Raw genomic sequence first — 16,415 nt, 5'->3', positions numbered from 1 at the left:
GAACTTACCATCAATGGGGCCCCATTTGGGTTGGGGAGGGAATGTCTGGCACACTGGGGGATAAAATTCAACATTTCTGCTGCTTTAATGTACCCTCTAAATTTAAGCACTAATGGGAACGTGAATGTATTTATTTATCTCTGGAAACCAAAGGATCTTCAAATTAGCAGTACAATCCATCAGTTTTCTCTATTTTAGGAGAGTTTAGTAGTTGATCAAATTTGAGTAAATTCTGCTAATATTATTGTTGTTTTGATCATGCATTAATATGTGACATTTATTAATTAATTCTCAACTACACATGCTATGGTCACTGGAGCGGTTCGCAGTAAATTCACTGGTTGTTGTTGTTTTCTTTAGATTTTATTTAAGGCCCCAGTTTAACCAACCATGTATGAATAAATGGAAGGGCTGACAGAAGAAGAGAGGCGGGAGACGGTCGTGGACAGGTAACGGGAGAAGAATCGTGGCGGTGGTGTTACGAGCTCGAAGAGAGACAAAAACAAGAAAGAGGGAGAGAGAAAGACAAGGCTGTCCCTTCTTCAGCAGGACCTGCACGCCACACACAATATTTAACATGAAGTGAACCCCCGCCCACCTCCGTCCCTCTGCTCTGAGAGGGGATCGAGCCTCACTCCTGCGCAGCTTCATGTTGATCAGCACGGAGGGAACAACGAGAAGAGGAACGTCGCTGGCTGTCAGGCGCTTTTCCCTGACATTATACCGCATCTTGGAACTTTTTGTTCACGTCACCAGCGAAGCCGAGGCCAGGAAACCCAGCAGCACAAAGCAAAGTTATTTGCCCTTTCCACGGATTCATTTGGCCAGACCGGCAGTTCACGTAAGTGCACGAGCGCACTTTCCCTCCTTTTTTTTATTATTATTATTTTTTAATTTTTTTTATGTCCGTCACTTTGTTCATCAGCATGTTTTCGTGTTTACGTGTCTGAGCTGAGAACAACTGTTTTCGCTCAACTGACCGGTCAGTCCGTTTAGTCTGCATCAGGCTGCGCGTGTGTTTGCCAAGTCATTTCTCGTTTTCACTGTTGGCAAAAAACAACAAACAAACAAACAAACAAACAAACAAACAAACAAACAAACAAACAAAACTCAACAGCTGCTTTTGTGTCCGCTGGAATTACATATTGCAGTCAGAATGTTTTGTGTGTGTGTGTGTGTGTGTGTGTGGGTGGGGGTGTTGTCACCACAAACAACGGCAGCCTAAATGACAACGTCCTCCACATATCAAAATATTTTTAACCATCCACAATATTTGTCTTTGTGCGCAAATCACAACAGTTTTGCAAGGGGCACAACTTGCAAACACACAAACACACACACACACACACACACACATACACACACACACACACACACACACCTTAAGTCTTACATTTGTTATATGCTATGCCACAAATTGACGCGGCACAAAATATCAGATAATTTTAAATTAGCCAACAGTAATAATAATAAGATTATTATTATTATTATTATTATTAGTGTTAATAATAATAATAATAATAATAATAATAATAATAATAATAATAATATGCTAAATCTCGCAGTCTGACGTCAGATAAAAACATTTTTCTCTACTCTTATCCTTAATAAATAGCTCTACGGTTTTTGTAAATGGATGTGAAAAGCGCAGTTTGCATTGAACCTAAAGTTTCATAACAGACTTACTAATTGATTTAGATATGTATTTATTTATTTATTTAGATATTTAGCTAGCTGTTGTCTGATTAATTTAATTTGGGTTTTGAGAAAATTGGTCAAACAAACAAACAAACAAACAAACAAACAAACAAACAAACAAAACATGTCAAGTTATTTTAGCAATTTGCATGGTTCTGGAGACGTTCAGTTTATGGCCTCTTTAGGCCCAATAGCAAATCCGGACGTATGAGACAGAGATTTGTTTAATCCGTGTCAGCGTTTGGCCTGAAGGGATGGATGTAAATGTTCCTTTACTGGTTACCAGCCTGTCCTGTGCGTGAAGGCCGACCGGGACGCTGCATAAACCCTGGGAGGCTCCTATTATTAGTCGGCTTGAAATCTCATTACCAAAAAAATACTAATTGTACACTGACTGTAGAAACCCTGTTGCTAGAAATAAACGCATTCATTCCAAATTGAGCTCCGTTAAACTCATTTAGGTTGAACATGAATTTCTCCTGTGCCCCCCCCCCATCCCCCCCCCGAGATCTTTTTATTATTATTTTTTAAAGTCCCTTAATTTAATAGAAACTACTTTGAATGAAATCAATGTTTTTTGTTTTTAAATATAGGTTCCTTCACAAAATGAGCCCAAAGAGAAGTCAAATTATGAAATGAGAAATCATCACAAACCTTATTGTTTACCCTGGCAAAAAATAAATAAAAAATAAAAATAAATAAATAAATGCTCTTAACGAGTTGAGGCTTTTTTTTTACACTTACAAAATGAACAACATAAGTGTTTTGTTTTTTTTATTCGATAAATCGTTTTAAATTCTAGATGGAGATGAGCTCCATGTTAATCACTGCAGAGGTTCTCCTATTACCCGGAACAGACAATTATCTTGTGGTGATTGTGCCGCGGGACTGCCTCGGCCTCTCAGTCCCTCAGTCATATGCAAATAGATGTTATACCAGGGTGGAAATTAACATCTACAAACATTGGTCTGGAATTCCATCTGCCGCCTCTTGGAGGAGGCCCTTAATAAGTTCTCAGACAGCAAAGTGACACACATCTTAATCAACTCCTAATCCCGGGAATTAATTCTCGACGCGTTTATGAATAATTCCCGGAGTGATGCGTGCCGGGGGTTCGAGCGGAATGCGTCCGCGCCGCCAGATGGATCCGGCAATTTCCTGAGGAAAAAAAAAAAAAAAAAAAAAAAAGGGAGAGGATTTCTGCTTCTCATTACTATTTATTTGTTATTATCACAGGCGGTATTTAAATGAAAGCCTCCGCTGCACCTCGACATCAAAGTTAGACACGCAGTCCACACCTCAGGTTGTGTGTGTGTGTGTGTGGTGGTGGTGGTGGTGGGGGGGGGGTTGTTTTTCCAGGGCCTCATAAAGTGCCCCCCCCCCAGGAAATAGCCGGGGCCCTGTAAAAGCGCACTCCTCTCCACAGAGGGCCCCTGAGCGGTCGCTGAGCACAGTGTCAGCTGTCTGGGCCCGCCGAGGGAGGAGAGCTCCCGATTTCGGAAACATGACGTCGTCTCCTGAGGAGTGTGTTAGGTTAAAAGGGGCCTGGGGCCCCAGTCCCCTCTGTGACGGCAATGCCAGTCAGCCACGGTCTTTCTGCACTGTTCTGATATAAAAGCACGGTTTCACAATAAACATGTGGACTGATTTTCTTTATTCAGTTATGAAATGCCCCCCACGTCTCCCCCCCAACCCCAACAATAAAAGACAACCCCTCCAACAACAGTACTTGTTTGTTTTTTTTAGAAGTAAAATTGAGTCCAAACGGAAAACCTTGCGCCATCCACAGACACTATGAACAAAATCTGAATTGAGACAAAGACTTGTTCTCAGTAATTCTTTTAATACATTATGCAAACATTAGTCACTGAGCCTTTTCAATTGATATATTTGCTACTTGGAGGCAGGAAGGTAAATCTTTCTGAAGTAGAAATTATTTTTCAGTCTTAATCCAGTGGTTTTCCTTTCAGCAATCTTACTTTCTTTCCCCCAAAATGATACAACAAAAACCTCCATCCATCAGCAGAAGGCCATTTTTCTTAAATCTGAGATGACAGCCTTTTCTTTAAAGTCTTCAGCAAATCTCGCTCGGGACGCCTGGAAAGTCATTGATATTATGCAGTTTTCCAGGATTCCTCCTAAAGAAAACTTTTTTGATTAACTGGGATAATAACAAACTAAACCTGACAGCATTGTAGTAGAATTGGAATTAATGTAGTTAAATCTGAATCAGCCCATATATATATATGTGAATTGGATCTGTTTGTCTTGTAAAAAACCTGTTAAAATGATATTTGTTTTCAATTTGTGCTTCAAATAAACCAATTTACATTCATTCAAATTAGTGACTTTATGACCTGCTAAAATAATTTGTAAGTTTAGAGTCAGTAGACAGAAGTCAGAAGATGGACCAGTGCTTCAGTGGAAGTCATTTTATTGGAATCTACATAAAGTGGGAGTCGAGAGGCGTTCAAGTGGAAACCTTTTGCCACCTGCACGTCAAATTTAAGCCAGACTGTGGTCAAAGGTTTTCTCGCTTTTCTTCCTTTTTCGTCCACTGAACACTTTCGACGAATGTTGGAAACGTCTCGTTTCCTGCCGTTCCGACTTGCGCTCATTTGGTGAAAGAACTACGCTGCTTTACAAAGAATTCTAGAATTGTGAATGCATTGTGTCAGTATGTCGGAGTAGATCTATAAGTCTGTTGTTGTGTCGCATCTCTTTTGTCGTCATCTCTTGGGGCAGCAGCGTCACAGCCAGACTGCGCTACGACATCCAGCCACCTGGCCGTGTGTTTGAGTTCAAAAATGTTTAAAGTCGACAGGACATTTGAAAATATCATTTGATAGTTATGCACTTTTGGAAGACTGGAAGATTAATACCTGAACATCAACTACAAAGTCTTAAAAAAAAAGAAGCAATCATTAAAATAACCCAAAAACGATTCAATTAACAATGCTAAGCCTGGTGGGGGCACAAGTAAAGCCTGGTGGTCCGCCAGGCTTATAATACACTGAGGGAAATCTTGGAGTCTATAGGTGGAGGCTGGAGATTCTACAGAAGATCTCAGTATCATGATACTGATCTAATGAAAACTGATTTGTCTGACTTTCATTTAAAAAGAAATGATAAAAACACGACTATCTGTAAACTCAGCTATTAATGTCTTGATGACAATCAATTAAGCATTAAGCATTGCTTATTTTTTTAGTTTTTTACATATGTATAACAATACATACTCATCAGTGTGATCTATGTCAACTGCAAGGTAAAGTGGCTCATTAGGGAGAAGGTGACAGTGGCTGTCAGAGGGTATATAGTTTCCTCTGAGTGCTGGAGTCAGTGTGTTGCTGTTGTGCGTTTTGTGTACAAATCATGACAAAGGCTCATGTAACCAAAATACAAAGAGCTGGCACGATAGATAAGAGATGGCAGGGAAACATGAAGAGGGTAGGTGTGTGTGTGTGTGTGTGTGTGCATGCAGCTTCCCAAAACAGGTTTATCAGAAAATACAATCGCACACATAAAATCTATAACATCTGTAACAATACGGAGACCGGCAGTGACCAGCTGGCTGTCCAGCTCTGCCCAGACGGAGACTATCACAGCATTACTTCTGCTTGCATACTGAGGCCACTGGAAATGCAAATATATATATATATATGATTTATATTATATATATAATGATTTATATTATATATATATGCTGGTTTATATATATATATATATATATATAATGAAAATAAGGCCAAACAGTTAGATGCCTTTTTGATTTTTTATTATTCTGGGTTTTTCCATCATCTTGCTTTGCCAGTTGGACTTGCGAAGTTGCTCAAGCGTGCCAATGCGTCTGGTTAAATCTGTTTCTGCTGTCAACACGTTGGCTTTATTTGCATCGCATCCCGAACCTCTCGTGGCTTTTGGCAGATCTGGACGGCTCTGCTTTCCATCAACACTGCCAAAGCGCTAACTGATCACGGGGCAAATCAGCCGCAGCGTGGGAGACAATGCTTTCACCCCCGCAAGTCTGAAATTAGACTAAAATGTCATTGTGAGGCTTTTTTTTTTTTTTTTTTTTTTTTTGTAGCTCGTCTCACATTCCAAAATAGACCCAGTGCGCAGGACAGGGGCTTCGTCCAGCTGCTTGTGTCAACCTCTTGTAAAGACTCACAACCGCCACACACACGGAAAAAAATAGACACACGATGGAAGCTACTGACAGATGAAGCGCAACACAAAATGGAGATATTGTTGATTTACGGGATTTTATTGCAACAGCACCACAAAGAGTAAAAAAAAAAAAAAAGTTTTTAAAGTCTCATGTATAAAATGCACTGCAAAATGACTTTTATTACATTTGAGAGATTTGAAAATAGATGCAATTCTGCTAAGTTTCTAAGGTGACCTATAACTACAACTGCAACTACGAAGTCTAATTACAACAGTTTTCTGTAAAGTCTTCTCTGATGTTTATGTAAAAGTCTGAATTTCTAGACACACTGGAAAACAGTGAGCTGTAAAATCCTTCACACCTTCAAAACAGGAAAGGTTAGACTGCATGAAATAAAAAATTAAAAAATCAATTAAAAAAAAAAAAACACACAAAATGGTACTAAGTGTTTAACAATGAAGTAAGTTTCTCTCTGATTTGAGGATCACAGCGCCTGTGTTAAATATGACCTGGGAATATTAACCTATTTATGACATGTCTCTCCTCCATGTGTGTGTGTGTGTGTGTGTGTGTGTCTGCCATAGAGCCTGGTGATGGATTTTAACCTGCTGACAGACAGTGAGACCCGCAGCCCGGCGCTGTCTCTCTCTGACTCCGGAACACCGCAGCACGAGTCTGGATGTAAAGGCCAGGACCAAAGCGGTTAGTCAGCACATCTGTCTGTCTCTTCCTGGATATATGGATCAGAACATTTCTTCTTCTTCTTCTTCTTCTTTTTTTTTTTTTTTTTTTTGACTGCTCTGAACGAAACCGTTTCATTTTTAATTACTTAACTTCCTTGGTCTAAATAGTTTTCTTCAATAAGCATATATGTCATAACATTTATGAATATTTAACCCCAGTTTTGTGATTTTTAATTTTTTTTTACAATGTCATAGTTTATTGTGTCGCTCTCCCTGCGAAGCCTCAGTCCGCGGCAGCGTGACGGGCCCGCCGGTTCCCGGGGTCCGCCGGTTCCCGGGGTCCGCCGGTTCACGGTGCGCTGATTAATCAACCGGCAGCTCGTATCGGTGGCGCTTAACCGATCACCGTGAACCGACACGTGGACCTTACAAACAGAAAAGAAAGAGACACCTATGACGTCTCCTGATGTAATCAGAATAAATCTTTTATACATATATATATATTTTCTGATTTTGTGGCTCAGTCTGTTTATGACGTTTTAAATAATAAACGTTGTTTGCAAACCGCTTTGGAGGAAGTACGATTATAACATTCTAACTAGTCAAAGTATTTAAAAGACACGCAGTAAAAAAATGCCTCCATGCGTCTTGTTTTAAGGAAGCTTTGTTTATTGAGCCGCAAGCCTTCATGGTTGCTATATTTAACATTTAGTTTAGCTGCAAAAGTGCACAAACCACCGGTTAACACCCGTTTCCAATTAGGTACTTTCTTAAACGACACATTTTAAATGATCGAGGTGTAATTATACACACCAGACGTTTTCTTTTTATTCCAAAGAGTATTCTTATTTATACACATTTCTTTCGGAGAAACGATTTGGTGATTTATTATAAAGTCTAACAACGTTTTTAAAAATGTTGAACTAAAATATATTTTCTAATTGAAACTCAGGCTTTGTGGACCACGCGCGTTAAAAATTGGCTTCTGTTTCTTTTAAAGTCTGTGGAAGAGGAATAAATATAAATGTCTACAGTATTTTTTTTAAGTAATTTGTGCTTCACAAGATTTTTGTAACCTATTTACTTATTTGTTTGTTTGTTTTTGCAAGACAAATAATTATTTTAATAAAACGAACGACTGAACACAGACACTCCTGTTAAGAGACATTCATTTATGAGAAGAGTATTTCTCATAGTTGAGACTTAATTCTTTTGGAGAATGATAAACAAATTTACTTAAATGTAACTTATGTCTTAAGAGGAGTGCTACAGCTGCTAAGCCTTGACTGAATCATCTGACATGTGATTATTGTTTTCTTCCTGAAATAAAAATAAACTGACTTCTTTTATTTGCAGCATTTTTGTTAGCTTGAGATCTTTTCTGTCTTCCCAGGTGTTGAAAGGTGACAATTTTAATACTTTGCTGAAGTGAATTTTCTGCTTAAAATAATCCGATGCACAGAGCTGGAGTATAGCTTTCTTCCTTCTGGCACATTGTTAGTCAAACTGGTCCCATTGTTCATTAGGACATCACTCTGAAAGGCCAGCCCTTTCCTCTGTGCTGTGTTATAGACTTAAGTGACAGCTTACCAGTGTCAGTTTACTGCCAGATAACAGCCTCAGCCTGGCCCTTATTGGTTTTGCTGGTGGCCCCGTGGAGCTTCCTTTTAAACCCAGTTGATCATTTTGAACTGCTCCCAGAGACCTAAGCCGTCACCAAACAGAACCCAACCTGCCCCGGTCACAAAGGCCTGATCCACGGGATTAGCTAGCCAGCTAAATTCACGTCTTTCCGTAAGGTCCTCAAATTGCATGAGTTTGATCTGGCAGTGAGGAGCCCAGGCAGACATAACATTCAGCAGACCTTTAAACCAACTCTGCTGGGGAGAAAACGCAGTCGGCCGCAGCATCAGATCCGCTTTGCATGTAATAATTGTTTGCGTTTGTTTCCCTAGCACTGTAGCACAATCACGGTTGTCGGTTTCTTGCCTGAAGGGGCTTGAGTTGCTGTTTGAACAGAGATTATGTTTTCATTCATCTGAGGTTGGGGTGTGTTGATTATGAGCTTCATGCAAATTTATATGGAGGTGTGGCACGTATAGATACAAAGAACTTTGACTTGATCATTTGAATTTTGCACTAATCTTTAAGCACATCTTCTTGAAGTGCAGTGACACCCAGTGCTTTTATTTTAATTTTTTCTTCAGGCCAGTAGAGATTGGATTTGTTTTTGTTAGACTAATTTATATAGCAGTGTTAAACCTTCAAACAATCACAATAGAAGTCAATCATTCTATAATACCTTATTAAATTGAGTAAGATTGCTTTTGGTATTTATAGAACAGCAGCAACATTCCATCTTGCTTGAGGTCTGCCAATAAATGTCCACCATGTCAGTCAGTGGCAAAAGTTGTAAATGAGAAAAGACGTTTTAGTGAGTTTTCAGACATCTGCAATCTGCTCAGTGGTCAGATTCTACAGATTTCCAGTGAACTGTGGCTTAAAACGTTGATCTGCCATCACAAACATGCCAACAAAGAAAGAGGATTGTTTTAATTTGGCAAAGTATGGGCTAGCGAGGCCCTGTTCTGTCTTTTAGCAATATTTTTCAAACGTTAGTTTTGTTGCTTGCCATTCTGTACAGCAATTGTCTGATTTACTTCAAACAGGTTTTTAAAAACAAGATAAAAAAGCAGTCAGTACGGATGTGCGTGCATCACCAAGAACAAAAATAATTAGCTTACCACGACTTTTATGCTTGAGGAGTAGAAAGAAGTGAACACTTATTTAATCAAACTAACTCATAACAAGACAAGAAAATCTATAGATAATAGTAATAGTAATAATGACAATTGCAAATAACAACTGGACATGCAGCATCAGAATAATTCCCAACTCCTTGCCAATGTACACCTATAAATTCTTCTTAATATGTGTTATATAAATACAATGTAAAGAAAAACACACAGAGAGAGAAACTGATAATAATGATAGCACCTGTTTATCTGCAGACACTGAGAAATCCCAGCAGACCAAGTTGGATGAGTCAGGTGTTGAAGATGGCTCTCTGAAGAAGAAGCAGCGGCGGCAAAGGACTCACTTCACCAGCCAGCAGCTCCAGGAGCTGGAAGCCACCTTCCAGAGAAACCGCTACCCAGACATGAGCACAAGAGAAGAGATCGCTGTGTGGACCAACCTCACTGAGGCTCGGGTCAGGGTGGGTACACACACACACACACACACACACACACAGTCGCTCTTATCTCATTGGAATAGGAAACCGAGTTCTGTATGTTTTTTGTTTGTTTTTATGTTACATTAGCTATATTAAAACACGTAAGCGTGTTTGGATCTTGCAAGAACACTGGGTCAATTTAAACTGCAGGACATTTAAAAAAAAAAGGTCAACATGTCAGTCGGTCCGACACTGGACAGTGTCGCGTGGTGCTTTCAACATGACTCTCGATTGTGTTGACTGTGTTACAGTCGTGATCTGAGGCAGACAAATTTTTCTCCTCTGAAAATATGGCACAGTTGCACTGGGAGATTTAACTTCAACCAAAGCTTATATCACAAAATCTGGACTCACTGAGGGTAGTCGGTTGTACATACATATCATGATATCAACACATGTGTGATCTAGGTTGATTATCCTGGATTACAAAAGAGTATATTCCCCTCTTTGTGGTATTCTGGCTTATTTCCTTATTCATTCAAAAACATAAAAGGTCCATCTCTGGAAATTAGAATAAAATTGAACAGTTCCTTTATTTTAGTAATTGAATTCTAAACGTTAGACTCATTCACTACTCAGAGTGTGTAATAGATCTCTGAGAATGAGAGTTTATTAGAATGAATTCATAACTAACATTGTTAGTTATGAATTCCAGATAATGAAAACCCTCAATCCTCAGACCTATATAATTGATTAAATGGAGAAATGTTATGATCATGGGGAAGCCTGTTTATATTACACATACAGTCATTAGCTATGTTTCTATCCCATTGTCATGCAAATTTTGAGCAAACTTTAAAAACTTCACTGTGTTTGAACTGTGTAAGGGAGTACCTAGTATGGGACAGTGAAAGGTAGAATATGGACGTTCCTGATGGCTTGCAATGTTACTGGCATAACAAGGAAGTCCCAGTAGATAGATTTTGTACAAGACACAGTGGAGGATGCTTTGTCATGATCTGGAGAGCTTTCTGATTCAGGTTGTGCAGGGACATCAAAAACAGCTACAGGGAGATGTTGCAGCAGGCATCCCTGTGAAATACATTAACTTTGCTCGACTTCTGTGTTATGAACGCAGAAGTTCATAACAACTTTATCCAGCGAAACAATTTTCTTCTTATGTACCACCCTACATGTTCTCCTGGTTTAAATCCTGAGGAAAATGTTTAGGGAAGGATAAACATAAGAGATTTACAAAAATGGGAGCGAGTTCCTCCTAGGTTCAAATCCCGGCCTGGGGTCTTTCTGCACGGAGTTTGCATGTTCTCCTGTGCAGGAGTGGGTTCTCTCCGGGTACTCCAGCTTCCTCCCACAGTCCAGAAACATGACTGTCAGGTTGACTGGTCTGTCTAAATTCTCCTTAGGTATGAGTGTGTGTGCATGGTTGTTAGTCCCGTCTGTCTTGTGTGTTGCCCTGCGATGGACTGGCGACCTGTCCAGGGTGACCCCGCCTCTCGCCTGTTGACCGCTGGAGATAGGCACCAGAACCCCTTGCAACCTCACTAGGGATACGTGTGTAATATAGATGGATGGGATGAATTCCACACTAAAGCAGCAGGAGGCAGCATTCCCTTCCAGACTGCTGGAAACACGTGCATCCATCATGAATTTTTGGACTGATAAACTAGAACAGTGCCTGCTTGACAATGACAATGAAGATTTATCTTATCTTATCTATCTTATCACTATTAAATCTTTTTTTGACACTGTTAGGGTTTTGTGGGCTTTAGCCTTTAAACTTCTGACCAGCTGGTAAAACAGCATAATTAAGTTTTCAATAATTTGCCTTCGTATTTGTTTTATATCTCGCTGTAAGTTTTTCTCACAATATGAAGCTCTAATTACCATCTGGTTATAATCCAGCATTGAGAAATGTGAATACATTTGGTTTCTCACCTATTCCCAAGATGGAGAGTGCTTTGGGCTTTAACATGAACATGCAAACATTGTTCAGAGACAAATTGCGTACACCTCCAGGCAATGATTTGCTACTAAAATCAAATGCAAAGTATTGTAGAGAACACAGTGCCATGATGCATTCAAGGACAAAAGCGCCTTTTGATTCCAGCCTTGTTCTGCTCATTTATACACACACACACACACACACACACACACACATGCTGCTGCGATGGACTGGGGGACCCCGCCTCTCTCCCATTGACCACTGGAAATAGGCACCAGCACCCCAATGGGATAAGTGTGTAGGATATATATGCCTCCTTTTTTGACCTTTTTTTTATTAATATAAATTATTGGAATGACTCCAAATGCAAAGCATTTAATCTTGTTTATCTTCGATATAAAAGTTAGAGCAAAGTTTTCCATGAATTTACCCACAGATGAACTTTCCCTAAGATCTATTTTGTTCCTTTGAAATTTTAACCAAAGGTTTGATGAAATTAATATCCCGCAGATAATAGACCATAAAATTACAAATTTGAAGATTGCCCTTCTCTGACATGACTTTCATTTAGATTCCACTATCTAAATAAGTGACTGATTAGTTTCAATAAGGTCTGATTAATACTGTTTGATCGTACATTTCATCTTAATTTGTGGGATCATTATGTCTTTACCCGTGTGCACACAGTAATACTGGAATCATGAGAGTGGGCTTAAGTTGCTCTGGCTGGATCTTTTTTTAGAATTAGACTTTATTGACTTCAGACTGTTTCAAGAAGGAAATAATTGGAAGAAACTTGTTCATTTTTTCCTGAAATTTTGTCTTTCGTGCCAACATCAAATTCATAAAGTGGATGAAGGTGAGGGACCCCTTCACCCAGGCCAAAAGGTGTTCACCGTTAAATCCAGTATAACTGCACTCTAATAATTTTTTACCATATTATCATAGCTGGTGACCTCATCTCCATGTTTGCGCAGAACAGAATTATCTTTCAAAGAACATTAAAAATCTTCAATTTACATACAATCAAGCGTGCTTCTTTAGTAGGTAATAAATTACACTCTTGAGTAAAAGCAGGACTAAAACACACTTGTTTTATTTCATGGTTCTCTTTGCATCTTGTATTCAAGCCTGTTATTCAGGGATTGAATTCCTTTCCTCAGTAAATATGATCACAAAGTCATCTCTTTGCTAAAGTAAGGCATATTGTAGATAAAACTGCCAGAAAACACCTAACTTTGATGTAATGGAGCAACCTTTGATTTGAGTTTGTTTCCTTTCTAATGAGACAATAGAACTTGATGTTTTGATAAGACATTTAATCTATTGCTCAGAGTTTACTGCAACTAAATTGTTTGCACAAACATATGATTGTCTTTCTTCCTATGCTTCAGGTATGGTTTAAAAACCGCCGTGCAAAGTGGAGAAAAAGGGAAAGGAACCAGCAGGCAGAGTTGTGTAAAAATGGCTTTGGCGCCCAGTTCAATGGACTCATGCAGCCGTATGATGAAATGTACACAGGCTACTCCTACAATAACTGGGCAGCCAAAGGGCTAGCAAGCAGCCCGCTGTCTGCCAAAAGCTTCCCATTCTTTAACTCAATGAATGTAACGCCCCTGTCAACCCAGCCTATGTTCTCGCCTACAAGTTCCATCTCCTCCATGAACATGCCCTCTAGCATGGTGCCCTCGGCTGTAACTGGAGTCCCTGCTGCCGGGCTAAACAACCTGGGGAACATCAATAACCTCAACAGCCACACAGCGCTCAACTCTGTAGCGGTGACTGCAGCCACATGCCCCTACGCCACCACAGCCAGCCCCTACATGTACAGAGACACCTGCAATTCCAGCTTGGCTAGCCTACGGCTTAAAGCAAAGCAGCACACCAACTTCGCCTATCCAGCGGTGCAGAACACCGTGTCCAACCTAAGCCCCTGCCAGTATGCTGTGGACCGGCCTGTATGAACTCCACATATGACTTTACAAACCAGCTGTAAAGCCCACCGCCACTCTGAATTCTCATCTCTCCAGTTCCATCTCTAAGCCGCTGGTGGTGCAGCAGGTCAGTTTGTGTCCTGATGGTTAACCATCAATCGAGTCACAGTCAAGACCAACAAATGGGACTCCACAGATGGACCGTTGTTTCTTCTGCGGATTGACCACAGTTGCAGAACTGATCGAGCATTTTCAAGCTAGTTTTAAAGAGGAGGATTTGATTTTCCTTCTTTTGAACTGCATGATGAGAGAAATAACAGAAATCACGGATAAGTGAACTGTTGGACTGGTTGTTAGCATCTTGGGTAAGAAAACCCAAGATGCTAACAGAGCAGAGCTCTCACAGAAAGTGGGCTTGTGGTTTCAAAGCCAGCAATTTGTTTTCCTGCTTTCTGTGAATATATATAATGAGCCCCAAGTTATTCATACCCCTGGCAAAATTAGATACAAGTGTTTTATTCAACCAAGAACCTTACTTCTGTCCAAATGTAGACAATGTGAAGGGACTATGAATATTAAAATTTGATCTGTTTTTGTTTAAATTATATTAAAAAGGCATTTCCAAAATTATTTCTATGTTTTTTAATGATTGAAGGAAAAATCATAATTGGCAATGCAGCAGTCTAACTTTCTCCTGTAATATCTGACCAGCAGTTTTTCACGTGTTCACAGGATAATTTATCTTTAGCAAAGCTCTCCAAGTCTTTGGAGTGAGAAAGTCTCCATGCTGTCACCAAATATTTTTAGCTCGCTCTCCTCAGATTCAAGATGGGATTCTGGGTGGAAAACAAAATAATAGTATAATATTATTAATAATATCAAATACTGATATTATTTTGAGTCCGAAAAACATGTTGGCTAAATTATACTTGGAATATTACTTTTAACGCTAAATCTGTCTGGGGTATGAATATGGTATCGTATGACAGAAACCTAGTAAGGACCATAGATAAAAATTCTATGTGCACAGTATTTAGAAACTAGAATTGCAAAAAAATAAAAAAGTAAAAAAAATGGTTTTACCCTGCAGTTCCTCATGGGGAACTCTGGAGTTTGAGAAGTCTTGAAAGTGAACACGAGTCTGTAATTTTAAATAGAAAGTTATCCATTTAAATACACGCTATATTCAGTACACGAGCAAAATTTTCAAGCAAAACTCTGAAAAGCCATTTAGTATAGAAATTTGTTCCTGGTCCATGGCCGTAAACATGTATGTAAGAATGCGAAGCAAACATTTAAAAATACAAGCTTTTATCCTGGTGTTGCTTGCGTTGTCTCATCAAAAATAAGTAAAGGAAATGTTTCCATGAACTACAAGTAGACTATCCAATTAAACAGAGCGTCCCATTACAGCTAAAAAACTCTAGACAGCTCCAGGTTACTATGTTCCTTCACCCCTTCGTCTCTCTGCACTGCACTGTTACCATTTTATCCTTGTACTTATCATTCCTTACCAATGTACTTACCCTTTGGTATGTTTTTTGTTGTTCTTTTTTTGGGGGGGGGTGGATGTGCATCTTATGAAATCACATAAATAAACATTGGTTAAAAATCTCTATGTCCAGGCAAAAAGGTCCTGTAAAGTCCTATTAAAATGCAAGTATTTATTATTACTTCCTTGGGACATGAATTTTTTATTTTTATTTTTTGAACATTTACCAAAAAGTGAGAATATTGCATGTGTTAATCATGACGAGAACGTTAGTACTTGTTCTCACAGTGTTCCCTAAACTGTAGCTTTCTGGACTTTATGCACTCACTGGCCACTTTATTAGGTACACCTTGCTAGGACCGGGTTGGACCCCCCCTCCCCCTCCCCCCCTTTTGCCTTCAGAACTGCCGTAATCCTGATCGTGGCACAGAATCAGCAAAGCACTGGAAACATTCCTCAGAGAGTCAGGTCCATATTGACATGATAGCATCGCGCAGTTGCTGCAGATTTGTGACTGTCGGGATTGTCTGTTAGAAGACTCAGAATAACTGTGTCATCTGAAAATGTTGTTATATTCTGATTGGGTTGACAACTAACACATTCATCTGTGTACAAAATGAAAAGGTAAGGCAGACTAACCCCCCAGCCCTGTGCTACTTAACTTGGGATCAGAGTTGTACTTTACTTGCTGAGATCTTTTTGATAAAAAAAAAAGCAAGCATAATACCGCTTAATTAAAAAAAGGGTTAACCTTCCAACTGAACTAATTTTCTGAGGAGGATGTTTGTCTGAATAGAATTAAACGATTAACTAAAATTGACAAAAAGAAATCTGGCATGTGCTGTAGAGTTCCCCAGGTGCTTTAGTGAAAAGTATTGAACTGTGTTTCCTAGCGAGGGCAGCCAGAGAGCCACAGTTAATTCTCAAGTCTTTGAGGGTCAAGTCCAAACCTAGTCTGAACTCTTTCCCCCCCAATTTAGAGTCAGTTGGCAGCGAGCAGTGCTTTTCAACCATTGACCTCAAAGAACACTGCCCTGCATGTTTACAGCAACCTCCTTCAGCACACCTGATTTCAATTGATGGCTGATACAAAAATCAAGATAACCAAAGTTTATCTTCGAAGTTTTTCATACAGGTATCAACCTACTAACGTGGTTTCTGCTTGGAGAAAATAAACTGAATTTTAACTCCTGGTTTGTGAGTACTCTTACTACAAATACAAATACAAAAAATGTCCACAAGGTATTAAACACCTGGCCAAAAGCCAACCGGAAGGCTTGTTTAGAACAATTTGTTCTA

At 39.4% G+C, this 16,415-nt stretch overlaps 1 protein-coding gene across 1 annotated transcript; it reads left to right on the top strand.

Moving 5' to 3' along the window:
• The first annotated feature begins 554 nt into the window (after window positions 1–554).
• Window positions 555–15,830, top strand: pitx3 (paired-like homeodomain 3). Its single transcript, XM_028007848.1, has 4 exons — window positions 555–841; window positions 6,454–6,571; window positions 9,564–9,769; window positions 13,085–15,830. Exons 1-4 carry the CDS (start codon window positions 650–652, stop codon window positions 13,652–13,654), a joined length of 1,086 nt encoding a protein of 361 aa, XP_027863649.1. The 5' UTR covers window positions 555–649; the 3' UTR covers window positions 13,655–15,830.
• Window positions 15,831–16,415: the final 585 nt, after the last annotated feature.

Source organism: Xiphophorus couchianus, chromosome 22, assembly GCF_001444195.1.
Source record: "Xiphophorus couchianus chromosome 22, X_couchianus-1.0, whole genome shotgun sequence".
NCBI lineage: Eukaryota > Metazoa > Chordata > Actinopteri > Cyprinodontiformes > Poeciliidae > Xiphophorus > Xiphophorus couchianus.
This window is presented reverse-complemented; position numbering and strand designations above follow the sequence as displayed.

What these genes read in the sequence shown, in the direction of transcription:
- pitx3 (XM_028007848.1), top strand. Translation starts at nt 650, where the DNA reads ATGTTGATCAGCACGGAGGGAACAACGAGAAGAGGAACGTCGCTGGCT. An exon ending in TGGCCAGACCGGCAGTTCAC is followed by an intron (nt 842 to 6,453) that starts GTAAGTGCACGA and finishes TGTCTGCCATAG; the next exon opens with AGCCTGGTGATGGATTTTAA. An exon ending in TCACTGAGGCTCGGGTCAGG is followed by an intron (nt 9,770 to 13,084) that starts GTGGGTACACAC and finishes CCTATGCTTCAG; the next exon opens with GTATGGTTTAAAAACCGCCG.